Source organism: Acinonyx jubatus, chromosome E4 (genome assembly GCF_027475565.1).
Source record: "Acinonyx jubatus isolate Ajub_Pintada_27869175 chromosome E4, VMU_Ajub_asm_v1.0, whole genome shotgun sequence".
Classification (NCBI taxonomy): Eukaryota; Metazoa; Chordata; class Mammalia; order Carnivora; family Felidae; genus Acinonyx; species Acinonyx jubatus.
Window position 1 is genome coordinate 27718782 of NC_069395.1, and position 17916 is coordinate 27736697.

General features: G+C 41.2%; 1 protein-coding gene across 11 annotated transcripts in view; it reads right to left on the bottom strand.

Moving 5' to 3' along the window:
- The window catches only part of PPP1R12B (protein phosphatase 1 regulatory subunit 12B), a 216657-nt gene that overhangs the window by 19908 nt on the left and 178833 nt on the right, over nt 1-17916 (bottom strand). For 7 of the 11 annotated variants that reach the window (XM_053209247.1, XM_027074710.2, XM_027074709.2 and 4 more), the window contains 4 exons: nt 7927-7943; nt 4763-4913; nt 3759-3863; nt 267-320 (listed from right to left, as the gene is read on the bottom strand). In XM_053209247.1, coding sequence (XP_053065222.1) covers nt 267-320; nt 3759-3863; nt 4763-4913; nt 7927-7943 — 327 coding nt within the window. Of the gene's footprint in view, nt 1-266; nt 321-3758; nt 3864-4762; nt 4914-7926; nt 7944-16988; nt 17553-17916 lie in introns of those variants that run through there. The other 4 variants (XM_053209246.1, XM_027074707.2, XM_053209249.1 and 1 more) reach the window with 3 other exon arrangements.

Below are 17916 nucleotides of genomic sequence, written 5' to 3' on the forward strand. Positions count from 1 at the left end.
ATACGCCAAACCAATGCATGAAATGACCTTCCGAGGACCCTTCCCACTCCAAGACTCTAATACGTGAAAAGTACTGACCATCTGAAGAAGCCAAAAGGACTAGCAATCAAATTGCTGTCCAGAGTCACACAAAAAGAATTTATTATCAAGCTGGGAATGGAATGTGGCAGAACTCCCGCCTTCTTAACATGAACTTTTTCCACTGGCATGAATAACAAAGTCAGAGAAACTGAGATGAAACAGAGGGGAGAGAAACACACACGTACCCGTTTCTCCATCTCCAGCATCGACGATCGGTCAGAGGTCTTTTCTTGTTTCTGCTAGTGCAAATTGAAGAGAAACAGTGGTCACTTAGGTTGTCTCAGGGTCACTAGGAAGCCCAGTCTGGTTCGGCTTCACCATTAGACATCCAGAAATAGATGTCAGGGCTTTGGGCTCTCACTGTGACTGAGGCCCCTAGTAAACAGATTCTGGTAGATCTCGAAGCCTAACGTTATCGCCTCTCTGAAGTTTACAGGATTCCCACTGGGGAGCGGAAAGCAGCAGTAGTGTTCCTTGAAACTTAACACTGCCACAAATGCAAAGACATTACCAAAACACACACACAAACACTTGCTAGGTCTTCAACACAACTATCTTCTTATACCTCACCACCCCCTCCCTTCCTCTTTTCTGTGAGTCATCTCACGACCCAGGGGAAATGAAAAGTGGCTTTTCTTCTTTGAAAGCTAGAGACTCATGAGCTTGAGTGTCTAAGCCCTATGGCACTCTTCTTCTTCCCCTTTTTTTTTTTTTTAAATATTTATTTATTTTTGAGAGACAGCAAGCACAAGTGGGGGAAGAGGGGAGAGAGAGAGAGATAGAGAGAGAGAGAGGGAGGGAGGGAGACACAGAATCTGAAGCAGGCTCCAGGCTCCGAGCTGTCAGTGTACAGCCTGATGCAGGGCTTGAAGCCACGAACTATGACATCATGACCTGAGCCAAAGTCGGATGGAGGTTTAACCGACTGAGCCACCCAGGAGGCCCTTGCATGGCACTCTTCTAAGCAATGCCTTTGCACTCTATTCTTTCTGCTTTGGGCACTGAGGCTGTTTTTCTTTTAAAGTCGTGGTTTTCACGTGTGGGTGGGCCTCCAGGGCTTCCAAGGAGCCCACTCGTGGAACCGCCCTGCTTTGAACTCCACAGTTCCACTCTTATCTGTTTTGTATATTGAGCTTCCAGGTAAGGTAAGATTTTATCTGAACAAAAGATTAGAACATCTTATTGTTATTATTATTTCAGAACGTCTTTGACTGTCATTATAAATTTTACAGAAGTGCTAAAAGATTTAGCCACCGTAGCTAAACAGTAGAATAACTTCAGGTAGTGAGTGACTCTTAAACGAGGAATGGAAATGAACCCTTACGTTCCTTTTGGCCTTAGCATTATAAGATTTCCTATAATTAAGAAACACAGGTGATTATTTTTATTTTGTCTAGTACTATGCACAGACAACATTTAACAAATATAGAAAGTATGCTGGTCTTCTTGCAGAAACTTATTAGTAACTTTCAAAATACTAAGGAGTAGCTAGAACTAACAGTAAAACTCTTGCTTCCTGGCTCCTGTCCTGGGCTTTCACCTTCTGTTCTGAAGGTCATGGCCGTCTGCCTTGACACTGAATCTACTATGAAGAGGAAGGAAAAGCAAAAAGGCAAAAGTAGATGCTGGAGCTCATTTATATCCTCGTCAGCCTGTGAAGCACAGAAGCCGTACTGATTTCACTATTTCATTTAGTTCACTTCTACAAAGAACTAGTTTTTTTTTGTTTTTTAAATCTCAACCCCCTTAGAGTTAGGGTGGAACTTTTATGTAAAATGTCATGTGTGTCCATGTGGTAACTGTCTCCCTACAATGTGCGAGGCTGACAGGCCCTCCTCCTCTCTGTCCTGCCAAACGGCTCCATTTGTGGTAAACAGCAGAGACCTGGTTTGCAGCACCATTATTTCTTCCGAATTTCAATAACTTGTATTTGGCAAAACTAAGTATATTCTGACACACCCAGCAAAACAGTTGGCTAGAAAGTAAATCGTTTTCCCCAGTGACTGGAAGGGCTGGTTTTATTTTCAGTGTCCTCTGTGCAAGTCAGTGTCAGCAGCTTGTTAGACTGCTCACTGCTCTGAAGCGCAAGCTGGTGGAAAAGCCAAGAACCCCTAAAGGTCAAGAAATGTGCTGTCAGAAGAGGGCTTCTGGACAGAGTGGGGAGCCGGTGACAGTGGGTCCTCCTGTGGTTCCTCACATGACTGCTCCCCAGTTTTCTGGGGAGCCCCAGTAATTCCTGATCAGAAGCAGCATACAATCTGTATTAATTAATCATTGCTAATTGGTGGCACTCTTCAGAGTAAAAGTCAGTCCTAGGAATCTTCTGAGGGTGTACAGTGAATGAGACGTTTTGCCTGGCTCAGTAATGTTGGGGTCAAAATACACCCTTGAGGTTTATTTAGTTCTGTCCCCCTGCCTCATGTGTGTGTGTGTTTCCTTTTGGATGGAGACCCACTTTTCTTGTCCTACTAAACCACTTTATGCCCAGCTGTCATCTGTGCTGCAGTTGGTCTTACAAATCCCCAGCACAAGAGGCATGCTCAGCTATTATAACCAGGCAGAGGGGGTGCCTCTTCCAAACTGACAGGTGGCTCACAGGCCAGGCCATTCGTTGTGCACCTGACCAAACCCTTCTCTGGAAAATGTGGGTGTCGTGGCTGTCATGTTGAAATTCCATGCAGTTCCGTGATGCTGGCTTCCAAGTGCTGGCTCGTCCCGCTCCAGAGGAATTGCAACAAGATGTTCAGAGGGCACTGAACCACCCCTGCCCCCACACCCTATGTATCCAGTACTGTACAATCCTAGCGTTTTAGTCTTTGCCTTTGGATTATATCAGAACTACGAGCCATCTCTGGTTTTCATTTATGCTTTCCCAGTAAAGAGTCGGTTTTTACCTCAGTTCAGCTTTCAAAATTCTTAGTCCTGGGCATTCCAGGAGGGCAATAACTCAATAGGTTTCCTGTTAACTCAGCAATAACCCAAGATAGCACTTGTTTCAGCTTTCAGCTGCGGCGTCTGCCACACTGTTGATGAGGTTATTGCCTCCAGTGCCCTCCAGAGTGTCACCTAATTAAATCAGGCCTGGCAGTAAAAGGAAATGGTTTATCTGGTCTGTTTGCCACTAATATTCCTTATTCCTCGGCTGGAAAACACTGGTGACTCGAGGAGGTAACATATACTTTGGGACCTGGTCGCGTGTTCTAACAACACTTGTGTCCTTGATTTCTTATATGACCTACGCAAGCCACTTATTTCTCTAGGCCTAATTTGCTACCTCTCTGTACTGGGTTTAATGGTGTCTTCTTCATTCCTCTCTAGGAGGTGACTGTAGATAAACTGGACTGAAACATGATGATCAAGACAGGAGACACTGTCTAGGACTAATCTTGTGATGCTGATTGATACTTTTCTACTAAGAAATCAATCAGTAGATAGTCCATAGTATTAATTATTAGCATTCAGGCCATTAGGAATTGTTAGTGCAGGAATTTTCCATTTTAAGTTAAATGCTGATTGAACCCTGAAATCAAATTAGAATCTAAGAGGCTTCTGTCTCCCTGTCTCTGAGGAGGGTCAATCTTAGTTCTGTATTACTTCCCACCTCTAGCCCCCTAGGTTACTTTGCCTCCTCATACTCACCCCTGCCTCCCAATCTTTTTCTTCTTCTTCTCCCTTACCTGGGCCATCTTCTCAAGCTTGGACTTTATATCTGCTAGCTCTAGCTGGGCCTCTTGAAGTTTTGTTTTCAGTTTTTGGTTTTCGGTTAGGGCACTCTCGTAGAGCTGAGGGGAGGGAAAGAGAATCGGGTCACCTACTAGGCACGCCTCCCAGAATTAGAACCCACTCAGTTTCATCATATGAGAAACCCCCCAAACCATCACTGTGGGGTAGATGGAGAAAATCTAGGAAACAGAATACATTCAGCCAACTGGTTTCTTGCTTCGTAACACTGAAGTCCCAGGTCCCGAACACAAATACAATGGCTTCAATAATGTTAGTCCCTGGGGGAAAAATAGCCATTGTGGTTCCCCATACAAAGAGAATTATTTTTTTTAGAGCTGGCCTAGCGTGTATATTGATTTCAGTCAGGTTCTGCTTAACACAACATTAACAAAACAAACATTTCTAACAAAAATGGTTTTCTCCTCTGGTATCTAAGCACTTGAAAGGGAAGGTTTTAAAGTCTGCCCTGGGTGCTAGGTACTCTTCTGCAAGAACCAAAGGAAATGAACTGTAAAGTGTTTTAAACCCCCTCCAAACCAGATTACCATGTACTATCATCAAGAAGTATTCGGTTTGGCATTCACAGGACCTCATGAAAAGCATGTGTTCGTTAATAGTACCAGAGTCTACCAAATGATTCTCTGGGGCTCAGACACACAGCATGACTTTTATTTCCCCTTTCTACAATTGTCAATCTTCACTTTTTCCTACACCTCAACATATCTGATTCTAGGCATATATTTACTGCACTAAAAACAATACACGGAGTGGTCTTTAGGAAGCTGGTGGAGAGGTGGAGCAAACCGAGAACCTGAAAGGAATTAGATGCTACTGTTTGTCATGTAAACACCTTTTCTTCTGTCTCATCAGAACTACACTCATTTTTCTACATTGGGGAAAAGGCCAAAAGATCTGCATGTCGTAACCAAAGAACAGACAAGTTGACAAGGGATCCTACTTTTTTATAATCCCTGTTGGTGTCCTCTTCCGCTCGGCTGCTCAGGCTGGCGAGGCGGGCCTCCCGTGCCTCCCGTCGGGCTCTTGCTGAAGCCCGGTCACGGTCACCGTAAGAATCGCTGCTGGTAGGGTTGCTACCTCCTGATTCCAACCTGTGGGAGACACGTTAAAGGTAAACATTGGTTTTGAGAACAAAGAAATAGGATGAAGATAATGCTTAAGGGTAGTTTAACACCCTTTCTAAGAAGCACTTGAATGCTCTGGCTGGAAACAACGCATGTTCCTTCCCTGAACCTCCCTCCTGTTCTCGGACTTCGGGGCTAAGCTGCGACAGCTTGGAGGAGGCTGTCATTTGCCAAGAATGGAGCTTACTTGAAAAGTCGGTGGTTTGGACCCATGTGCTGGCTTAAATCTTAGAGCTTTTCAAATTAGTTTAGGGTTGAATGGCTTTCCTCAAGAGTGAGCTTTTAAAAGCAGAAGTTTCTTGGATCTCAATGGCTCTTAGAAAATGATTCCAATGAACTTTCAATGAGTCAGAAACATATGGCCCCTGAGTTCTGAGCTGGAGGGTGGATGGGGGAGGAACGGAAATGAGGGCATGGTACGTACATTTTGTGAGGTGCACTGCAGGTTTGTTGGAATCTCAAGGATTTCAGGGTACCACCACCGTGCCCAAACAGCTGTTTTCTACCCTCCATTCTATATTCCACATTGAGACTGTTGGGCTATGATGAGGATTTCTACATCTTGCAGCAACTGAGCTCTGAGAGTGGATGGTAGTTCATTTTCAGTAGTGGTAAGTGCATGAAGGGCAGGGTCTGTCAGCTGATTATCCATTTAAGTGCACAACTATCATCCTGATTCTTTGCACTGGCTTACGTTTTTCTCAGACTCTGTTCTTGCCAAATGAAAATGTGGCACACAAGACCGCTATGTACAAACCAGCCTTGCAGAGCTCTATATCCCCAAACCGGGACGGTCTGAACAGTCATGGCTGGGGAACTTCCATCTGAGGTCTCTGTCCTGTGGTAGCTATTGCCAAAGTTGGGGCTGGGGGAGCTGAAATAAGTATTAAAAGAAGTAGACGAGCAATAAGGAGGACACAGTGGGGAGAGGCAAAGCTCCTAATGACATTAACGATCGCTTTGTCTTACAGAGATGGTAAGCCCTACACCATTCTTCACAACTTTGTTTCTTCTTATGCTTCATTAAAAAAAAAAATGTAAATAGAAACCTCCTTACTGACTTTTCTGATTATAAAAGCAATACATGCTTGTAGAAAAATTTAAGTAGTACCAAAGTATCTAACATAGGAAGTGAAAGTCACTCCATAATCCTGCCTAAGAAATAACCCACTATTAACAGTTTACTTCATATCCGTGCAAAAGGTTAAACACATAAATATGTTACAATATATATTGCTGTAAATAAAATCACATCATACAGTTGTCTAACTTTCTTTCTCCTCCCTACACTGATCACTATTCCTGGAGGCATCTTACTGTGTAAGTGAACATACATCTGCCTCATTAAAAACAAAATGACTGCACAGTCTTCCACCGTACTGCTGTATGATCATTTAATTCTCTACTGATAGACACCTAGATTATTTTGATGATGCTGTAGTGAGAAGACTGGTCTATAAATCTTAGTGCATTTGTCCATTTATTTTCTTTGGATAAAATTTTAGAAGTGAAACTCTTTAATCAAGGGGTAAGTATATTTTCCCACTTTTTATTTCTGTTTATGGCACCTTTTACTAGCAGAGATTTTAAATTTCATGTAGCTAAATTTGACAATTTTTACCTGCCTGGGAGTGTCTCTCCTATATAAAGATTATAAATATTCTCTTCTACTGTTTTTGTAGTAAAATCTTTGTCTCTTAAAAACTGTAATCCATCTGGAATCTGGTTTTGTTTTTGTTTATTTGGTATGGCTTCAGGGAAGGATCTACTTTCCCAAACAGAGAGTCAATTGTCCCAATGATTACTTATTAGATAACTCTTCCCCTGCTGAACTGGAAAATCACTTGATGCACAATGACTCTGGGGGGGGGGGGGGGGCTACCTGCTGTGTTCCATTAATATCTTTGTTTATTCTTGAACTAGTACCTCACTGTCTTAACCATTATTTTTATAGCACATGTTGAGGTCTGTAGGGAAAGTCTCTTTTCATGAATGGCCATTATAATGTACCAGAATTCACAAAAAAATTAACTATAGCAAAATACTATTCTGCACCAATTTTACAAAACTAATTTTCTGCTAGGTTAGATGTAAATTATTTATCTTCAGCTGGTGCCTGGTGAGAGGGTAAGCAGGAGCAGAATGCATGCAAGCTGATACATTTTAAAATACACTATTAAGGTAGAACCAGCTCAATTATCAAACAAATCAAGACTCATTTGCTCTATGCTATCCCATAAATACATCTTCTCTCAGTCTCTTCTTAATTTCTCTATCAGAGGAGCAGTGGAAAAAGAGAGATTCATACTTTTGGCTCTACAGTCTTTATTATTTTTCATTTTGTTCTTCAGGAAGATGAGTTTTGTACCCTTAGATGCTAGGTGAAAAATTACAGAGGATCATGCCTCAAACTCTGATAGGCTTCCTTAAGATTTCAGCAATTGCAAAACTGCTCTTTAGTTCATTCAATAAATTATTACTGAGCACCATCTAGGTACAAGGAATTGTGTTAGATCCACTATTAAATAGTTAGATCCAATATTAAATAGTATCTAATAATCTCAATTCAGGCATCTCCCCTGCAAGCACCATGAACTACCAGATTAGGTTAATGGCCTCTTCTGTCTGTTCCTAATACCTGTCCATACTTCTATCTTGGCCCTCATGGAAGGTGAGGATAGCATTTTATTCATGTTGTTACCCCCACACAGGGCCTGGTAGGTGCTTTAGGAAAATTAACATAGTGGAAATATACAAAATGAAGTGGAAATAGGAGAATATGAAGGAGGAGGTGAGTTGAAAAGGCACTGCATTAACTTAGGCAGGAAATAATAAAAGTATGAACAACTTTGGTGGCTGAGGAAATGAAAAGGAAGGAAAGGATGTGAGAAATACAACTACACTATATAAAGCTAAGTTTAATTAGACATGCACTTCTCACAAGTATTAAGCATGCATATAAAATAGGGAAAGGTCTTACCTAGAAAGTCTTTCATGCTAGAGAAAGGAAGAGACAAAACAAAAACAAAACCAGCATTAGAAAGGGACTGATAATTATTATTTCCATTTATAAATGCACTTTTCAAATCAGACGTCTCAACTTCACAGTTGCAGATAGGGGTTCAATTTAAGAAAAGCAATTCAACTGACTGCACAAAAGTCTACTTAGCTCACTAGATTTGAGACTTTGGGGGAGAGCATCTTTTTTAACTGGAAGTCAGCAAACTGTCAACTGACCAAAAACTACACTGTCTACCCCTATCCACCACATGACCAGCATCCTTGTGTTCTAGGAGGGACCAATTTTCTATATGGCATTTAACCTCTCTGGATATCAATATCCATTCTGTTAACTTCCTTCAGTTCACCAACCTCCAACCCTGCCCTGAGTGAATACTGCAGTCTAGAAATATTAAAACTCAGGACAGTTCCTGGCTTTATCCTACATCTCTAGTAAAAGAAGACGAGTGAGAGGGTGCAGGGAGGGGGAAATCCCATCCTAGTCCCTAGGATGTTGGTTAAAAATTGAAAAGAATAAGAGAGTACTCTGAAGTCTCAGAAGAAAGGAATTTTAGGAGAGCCTGGGTGGCTCAGTCGGTTAAGCGTCCGACTTCGGCTCAGGTCATGATCTCACGGTCTGTGAGTTTGAGACCCGCGTCGGGCTCTGTGCTGACCACTCAGAGCCTGGAGCCTGTTTCAGATTCTGTGTCTCCCTCTCTCTCTGCCCGTCCCCTGTTCATGCTCTGTCTCTCTCTGTCTCAAAAATAAATAAACGTTAAAAAAAAAATTAAAAAAAAAAGAAGAAAGGAATTTTATAGATGCAAACTCTCAGCTTGGTTATCTATCTACGGTCACTGTAAATAAGAAGAAATGATTATGTTGATATGTTACATTTTTAAAAATCATAGATGACTGTGACACTCGTTTCCACTTTTTTTTTTTTTGAGGAACTCAGGCAAGTAAAAACTCAGTTGATTTGAATATCTTTACTTATTTCCTCTTTGGAGGTACGGAGGAACAACCAAGTCCTCAAGCACACACAAAAGAAGGAAGAAGAGAAACAAGGGCCCAATAATCTATAAAATGAATAATAAATCCTTCAACTACTGAGGAGCTACTCCAAGACACTGCTTTGCTGAAGCGTTAAAGTCCCTGGAAACCACTGGTTTGTCAACCAACACAGCATGACACTGCAATATGCCACCCCCAAAGCTGTCCAGAAGTGTGGTGCAACAGCACATCTGACTAAAGAGGGACCAAACAGGTAAGCTTGCTGAAAAGTGGAATTCTCTCTCTAAATCAGAGGTTGTATTCACCAGAATTCTTTCATGTACTTTTTAAAATGTGCACATCTCAACCTCAATCCTAGAGATTCTCTTTCTGTAGGTCTAGAGTAGGGCCTGCATACACATATTTATTAAAAAGCCCCCCAGGTGATTCTGTTGTACAGCCCTAGTCAAGCACCATTGTACTAAATAAAGGCTTTTTAACATGAGGACGTGCCCCATTTGAGCTGGGGAAGCCAGTAAGAAAAGTATATGGTGTCTCTTTAACATTCTCATGCACTTGGAGTTGAGTATACGAAAACTTGCAAATCTGGAATTCAGGAATTTCCCTCATATTTATAGCTAAGCTTCAGTGAGAGTCATATGCATATCCTGCACTATCAATTGCTAACTTATCAACACTAACTAAGGTTTTTTTCTCTTACCTGAAGCCTATTTTCAAAAAAGAAAATAGGCTCCCAAGAATTACTTAATTACTTAAATTTTCTTCAAGTACTTTTAATAACTTAAAAATTCTTCAAGTATGCCCAAGTAAAACTGAAATGCTGGACTGTTGGCTATGCCCACTCACCAGCTTAGTGATAAGATCCAGCCTTTAAGGCATCTGGGTGAATTTAAATTCACATTGCAGGAAAACCGTAAATTGTGACATGCCAAAGATTCATGAATTAAGAATGGACTCCACATGAGCAATGTTAAGGGTCTATTGAATTTAAGAACTCACTGCATGCAGGGGTGCCTGGGTGGCTCAGTGGGTTAAGCATCTGACTCCAGGTTTTGGCTCAGGTCATGATCTCACAGCTTCATGGGTTCAAGCCCCATGATGGGCTTTGCGCTGGCAGCTTGGAGCCTGCTTGGGATTCTATCTCTCTCCCCCCTCTCTGCCCCTCCACCACTCATGCTGTCTCTGTCTCTCTCAAAATAAATAAATAAACTTAAAAAAAAGAACCCACTGTGTGCAGAGCCTTGTAGAAGAGGCACCAAGGAAGAATAAACAGAATCAGCTGCATGACAGAGTCAGGAGAGCACCATGAACATAACAAACACGCTCGTCTGAAGCAATGTAGGGAAAACATGTGAGTAAGTGCTAAGGAGGTAACAGTGGTAACCAGTGGGATCCAGCTACAAAGGCTTCCAAAAAGTCACGAATTTTAAGATAAGGTTACAGAAATACAAACACGTACATACACACGTTTTAAAAAAACATGTTGTTATGGGCGGGGGGGGGGGGGAGGAGGGGGTTCCTTATCTGTGATCCATGCACTTATTCCCAGTTACATCCTCAGGGCCTACAGTGCAAGAACATGATAGGTGCTCAGTAAAGACTCACTGAACTAAACTGCTAATGCTCCTGGGAAGAAGCGAGATATCGTTGGCTGCACCTGAGTTCTAATTGTTGCTCTGACATCTTACTATGTGACCTTGAGCAAGTTACCACTTACTCTTACAGTAAGAACTAAATGTGATAGTTATAAAAGGAAGCGCATTCTTAAAATGTCAGCTTCCTCTCCTGCCCTCCCTCCCCTCCCCACCCCATTCCCTTTTTGGTTGTAAAAATACTATATTGGCTGCTGGGTTAGAGTAGCAAGTTAACTTAGGACCTTTGATGCAGGGAATTGTGCTCACAACCAAATGAAACAATTTAGGAGACCATTTACTTTCTCTTGCTGCTTCTAGGCAGAACTGCCTCTTTCAAACTTCATTATCCATATGGGAGAATAATTATTATTAATTTTTTTTTTCCTTGGGAGAACCATTTGTGTCAGTTTCTCCAAAGACATTTCACACCATCTCTCAGGTATGGAAAGAGACCTATTTACAATCCAACTGCTCTGCCTTGTACCGTCTTTTGCTTCTTCCTACTGAAATATAAGTCTATCTTGCATGGTGTGCACTAAGGCCACCATGTGGCCTTACTGAAAAATCATGCTTATTTATTGATTTTTTTATTCCTAAAGTGTGGGACTTCACTTGAAAATGTATTAGTTTCCTCTTTGCAAATATCTAATTTGTTGGGTAGGATTTTAGCTACATTTTCAGCTTTAAGTTGGCAGGCCAGCAGTGTAGACTCTGGCAGTTGCCAGCACAGTGAAGAAACAGTGTTTCTTTTCAGTAAGACAAGGACATTAGGATTTTACCAGGTATCCATCTTAGCCGTGATATATATATATATATATAAAATAGCCATTTATACATATATAAATGGTTAGCATGCTAACCATTTCCACTGATTTATTCCTATAAGAAGGACATGTGATTAACCTTTTTTCATTTAGAATGGTCTGGAAGCACTATGAAGCTATTTATGTCCTGTCATCACACCCAACAAAGTTCTCAGATACGTGACGGGATGGTAGGGCTGTGTGTACCCGCATGGCCTCCACTAAGGAGGCTGATACAAAAAATGAACACTTAAAAACAAAAAATCGGTTAGAGCTACCAAGCAGCCATCAGGTTTCTGCATGTGAAAAGGTAGATTCCACAGGGCTTTCAAGAGGCCTAGACTAATGTCTCCACAGATGACAGCATGTAGGGGAAGGTAATACGAAGGATGCTCCAACCTGTGCTTGTCCTACTCATTCTTGTCCCCATGGGCATGCTTGCAGGACAGGTTTCCCACAGACAGCCACTTAAGAAGTTGATGAATGACACTGGTTTCTGCCTGCGAGGAGGCAGCAAATATCACAGTCTGTTGTTTATCATTGTTTTTAAGGCAGGTTAAGATTTGTATTATCAATTGATTTTGGGGTGAACTTTAATAAACAATGTCTGGGTGATGAGTGATCCAGTAGACATGAGAGTAGACAATGTGCCTAGATCCAGATATCAGAGGAAGCAGGACTTTTTAAAAAATATTTATTCATTTTGCATAAAAATGAGGAGGAGGGGCAGAGAGAAAGGGAGAGAGAATCCCAGACAGTTAGTGAGAATCTGCACTATTAGCATGGAGCCCAAAGCAGGGCTCAGTCTCACAAACCATGAGATCATGACCTGAGCCAAAATCCAAAGTTGGATACTTAACTGACTGAGCTACGTATACGCCCTGAAAGTATGACTTCTTTTCAAAAAAAAAAAAAAAAAAAAATTATTTATTTATTTATTTATCTATCTATCTATTTATTTATTTATTTATTTATTTATTTATTTTTGAGAGGGAGAGACAGCGTGGGCAGGGGAGGGGCAAAGAGAGAGGTAGAGAGAGAATCCAAGCAGGCTCCGCACTGTCAACATGGAGCCCAATGTCAGGCTCGAACTCACAAACCATGACATCATGACCTGAGTTGAAAACAAGAATCGGCTGCTGAACCAACTCAGCCACCCAGGGGCCCTCCAAAAGTAGGACTGCTTAATCCTTGAGCTCTCCTCACTACTTCTGATGTTTCTCCCCCACCCCCCACCCATGCTTTTACCTGACTTTTGGAGCTATCTGGAATCCTTGGGTTTTTTTAAATTGTTGTTTTCAAGGGCTACCTTAGCTATGTCCTGGGAAGGTCAACCCAACCAATTACAGGAGAATATATAAACCTCATGAATGGAGATGTGGATGCAGTAAGAGGTAGCATATTACCATAACACAGTATCATTTCAAAGAAGGGAGATAACTGGGATTTCTAAAGACGATGGTTTTCTCATTGTAATAGAAATTAGCTCGAGTGTTCCTATAAGGGCTGAAAGGCAAGCCAGCTTAAAAGTATACAGGATTTAGAGTTCAATCCCCCAGCTTCTGATAAAATGACTTAGGTTTTTAGGTCATACTTTCTCATTTTCACTGGTGGAATACCTCTAGAAACTATTGCTTTGCTTGGCTTCTTGGTATTCTAGATAATCTGGTATCTGATAAAAAAAAAAAACAACAACACTAGTTAGATTTAGGGAGAGAAAAGTTTGGGTTTCTTGGGTGAAAGGAACAGAGTTGCTGAATTGGTGGAGACTTAACTTCAATTTTCCCTCTTTATCCTGCTGTCAATCAAACTAAGCACAGTTCACTGTTACCCTGACACTGCTTCTCATTCTAAAAGGCTGACTGCCATCCCTGCAGGGAGTCTAGTGAGTGAATGGGGAGAGCGGGAGACAAGGTAGAGTGGGAGTTTGCCTAAGTGGTCTCAGGGGAACAGTGAGCCAGGAAGTGACATCATAAGAGGTGAGCAGAACACAGGCTAGGGAAATGAACAGTGAAGGTTCTCCCAGAGAAGATTCTAAGAAGCCAGCCTACTGGGCAGCAAATAAGGAGAGGTCCTACAACACAGGGCTCAGGGACCCTGGCCAAATCTAGGATCTTTTGGAAGCTAGGAATGTGAGTTCCTCTTACCTGTGTTCTGGCAATAGCCCTATTTTTCTCTGTAGGCTCTCTTTTAAAAACAGAAGAGTTACTCTTGTTCTATTCTTTCAATAGGGTCTAAAGAGCTTATCTGTACATGATGACACCATATATTTTAGAGAAGGCATGAGTTTTCTATCCTATTTGCAGGTTAACACATACATGTATTATGTCACATGCTCTAGTCAGGAAGTCTTAGAAGGAACTTCTCTAAGTATTTTAGTTAAAGATTGTTGCTCTACCTTCTACTGAAGACAAATGAATGATGGCCATTAAGGCGGTTTTCTTCAGTGTGTCTGAACTAGATAAAAACTGTTCACAGAAGAAATTACTTTTACAGCTTTTATGGCTCAACTGGGGGCATTAGATATTGTGAATGAGACCCTGGAGCAGAAGAGACTAAAAGTTGCTCAGAAACCAGTATGAATACAGAAAACAGAGATAAAAAAATGATTAGCTAGATAGACCATAGTTTTTAAAAAATGCTCTAAAACCAAGAAGCAGGCTCTCTCCTTTCATGCCTCATGAAATTCTCCCACAGTAATCTCATTGGTTGGGACCTGTTTCTAATAAAAGAACAGAGTGAAGATCGCCAATAATTCAGATGGCAATCCTGGAAAGGGACAGGAACCAGGCCGGTTTTGATTTGTGAAATGTGTAGGGCTCTCAAAACACCAGAGACTGGCTTAGAAAAATCCCACAAAAGCTTTTAACTTGAAAGTTATCGGGAGTTCAGGAAGGCACATAATTAAAACCAAACTCCTTTGACCAAGTTTAAAATAAAATTGTGGCTCTGGAAAGCTGGGCCCAAGGGAAAGGAATGAGACCAAGTCACATGTCCACTGCCAAGACTGAAACGGGTTTAACTTATGTTCTTTTGGAGTTAGGGCCTGACCCCACAGTGATGGGAAAAAATCTCCTATTTACATTTTCCCTGAAAGGGACTAAGCAGAAAGAACATTTTATATCATGTTCTCGTGCACTAGCTGAGCCAGGGGAAACAATTTGAGCTATTCTGGGATGGCCTACAGAGAACCAGCCTTTCCCTTCGGTGTTCTCAGATTAATGACTGATGATGAACAAGTCAAGGATGGGAGTGTGGCTGCAACATGGACCTTTCAGATTTGTAGGGCTACTGCACATCTATTCATTATCTGAGCTAATTGCAAAGTAATGTAATTCTATAACTTCTTGAGTTTAAGGACCATTCTGGTTTCCTACATATGCCTAGGAGAGACACAAAGGTTTTTTTAAGCTTTCTACCTTAAGGGAAGAATATAACCTTTATAACTCAAACAGATGGGGTTCTTGAGAAACTTGAGAGTCTCCTGGTATCTAATTGTGAAAGGGATCTTTCTGAGTCTCTGTTGTTTCTGAGTCTCTATTTGGAGATCCTGCTTAATTTGGAAATATAAAAGGGGGTGGAATAAAATTTTTCAAGATTTACATACAGATGCGATAGTAGAGGTCAGTGATGGGGAGGTCTGTATCAGGTTTTATTCTTCCACATCAAAAAAACCCGAATAATTCCTTAATATCATCAAATATTTCAATTGCATTAGATTTCTATTGCTGCTGTGACAAATATAATAAATACAGTGGCTCAAAACATCCGTTTATTGTCTCACAGGTTTTGTAGGTCAGAAGTCCAGCACTGCTCTACTGGGGAACCCTGCACTGCTCAGGTTCTCCCCAGACAGAAATCAAGGTGTCTGCTGGATGGATTCTGATCTGGAGGCTCTGGGGAAGAGTCTGCTTTTAAGATCGTTCAGGGTGTTGGCAGAATCCTGTTTCTTGTGGCTGTAGGTCTTAGATCTCCGTTTCCTTGCTGGCTGTCAGCGGGTGGCTGCTCACTGCTCCTAGAGGGGCCCACATTCCTTCCCACGTGGTCCCTTCGTCTTCAGGCCAACAGCGGCACACTGAGTCCTTTCCACACTTCAAATTTCCCTGGCTTCCCCTTCTGTCATCAACCAAGAAAGCTCTCTGCTTTTAAGGGGTCATGTGATTAGATCAGGCCCACCTAGAAAATATCTCCCTGTCTTTAGGTCGATTGTGCCACATAACATAATCATAGGAGAACTACCTCACCATATTTATGGACTCTGGAGATTAGGCCAGGACACTGCTGGGGAGTCATTTTAGAACTCCAACTACCACAAGGATCCCCTTTAAAAAAAACATGGTTTTATAGTTTATAACTTCTTCAAAGTAAGAAATGTCAAGAGTATATGGCCAATTAACTACAGCTGGGTGATCATATGCATTCACAGTTAGAATAATGCTGAAAGCACAGACTTATGCTGGAGAAAAGTGTGCATCTGTGTATGCAGCTGTGTGTTAGAGTATACTTCCAAGCAAAATTTAGCTTTTAAAAATATTAAATTACATATAACTTTATCATATTATGCTCGTCGATTTATCTTTCCCAATTACTTAATACATAGGGAACAAAACGAACAAGAAATACAGTACTTAACATTCAGTTTATATCATAAATATCTCTGAAAAATATTATTGCCCGACTGTGACTATCCAATGTAATCTTGCATGTAGAATTGAGATGATGTAATGCCACCTCATGTTACTCTAGTACACTTCACTTTGTTTCAAAAGATAAATCATTGTTTACTAAATTATAGAAATAGACATCTTTGTTAAATCTATAGATCACGCTACCTAAATATTATTGGAATTTTACAGTTCTTAGTATCTTTCTTTTTATTTAGTTTTGAGAGAGAAAGAGAGAGCATGCACACATTTGCATGTACAGCAGAGGAGTGGCAGAGGGACACAGGGAGAGAGAAAATCCTAAGCACGCTCCACTCTGAAAGAGTGGAGCCCGACATGGGACTCAATTGCATGAACCATGAGATCATGACCTGCACTGAAATCAAGAGTCAGATGCTTAACTGACTGAACCACCCAGGTGCTCCTGTAGTTCTGCTTTTGTGCAGGCCTATACCTTTTCTTTGTCGATATTCCTAGCTATTGAAGAATTTCTAGATTTTTTGGAACTCACAAATCACACTTATTATGGAAGGAAATTTATGAATATACTAAGGCCTCTCTAAAATATCCAGGGCAAGCCATCTTATATTTAAGATAATTCATAAACTGTTATGATCCAAGAATATGTCTGAAGGCTCAGGCCCCTTCTCTATCTAGCCTTTCACATGCTGCACACCACATATGATGAAAATGAGAATGAGTAGCTCTAAAACTTGTGACTCTAGCACGTGGGCCACATATCTCACATTTAACACATATTTTTCCTTTCCCCATAGCTCAAGTTTTAGGTCCGTACTGCTGAGCACAGCCACCTGAAACTACAGCAGCCCATGAAATAACGTTCAGATGATTTTAAAAAACCAGGCTTAGAGAACACATGAGAAGAGATGCTTGATCATCCACCGCCCCCCCCCCCCTGCCGCCAATATTGTTAGGTATTGCATATAATAAGTCATAAATTTAGAAGCCTCTAAGTCAATTTCCAGCTCTCAGCCTACTCCTCTGTTAAAGTTCTTCAACAGATGCTGTTACTGACCACCACTACACCTCTTTTGGGCATTAAGGTTTCCATTCCCAAAGCCTGGGAAGAGATGGATTTTTTTTTTTTTTTTTTTTTTTTACATGGTATACATCGTTGTGTAGCGGTCTGTTTAGGTAGCAGTTATTTTAAATTTGGTGAATCAAAACCTTTGCAAAGGGGTTAGTGAGGCTCTCCATACCTCACATTTCAAGAGGAAATAAATACTTGGGAAACTAAATAACAATAAGGCAAAACTTTTTACTTCTAAGTAGGTCCCACACAAGGTCAGGGACTTTCTTCGTTCTTAGCCTTTTCTCTTTCTGTCCCCACAGAAGCTCAATTTTAACTCACATACTTTAGAGCTATAGATACATGAGCAAATTGAAATAAACAGATATCTGAATTGTCTTGGGAAGACCTATGGTTGGCCTTCATTGCAGAAATGGGGATTTCTAGTATGTGTCCTCTGACTCCTTTCCAAGTGGCCAAATGGGGTAGGAACAGAGATCAAATGTTAATTAGGCAGTAGTGTTCATTCCTTATATTTATATTAAGTGTCTTTGTGTGCCCAGCTCTGTGAGCGATACTTAAGAGGAATAATATGGATATTTGCAAGGGCGCCTGGATGGCCCAGTTGGCTAAGCATCCAATTTTTGATTTCAGCTTAGGTCTTGATCTCATGGTTCGTGAGATCAAGCCCTACATCATGCTCCACGCTGAAAGAGTGGAGCCTACTTGGGATTCTCTCTCTCTCTCTCTCTCTCTCTCTCTCTCCCTCTCTCTCTCTGCCCCTCCCTTGCTTGCATTCTCTAAACAAACAACTAAGTAGACTTAAAA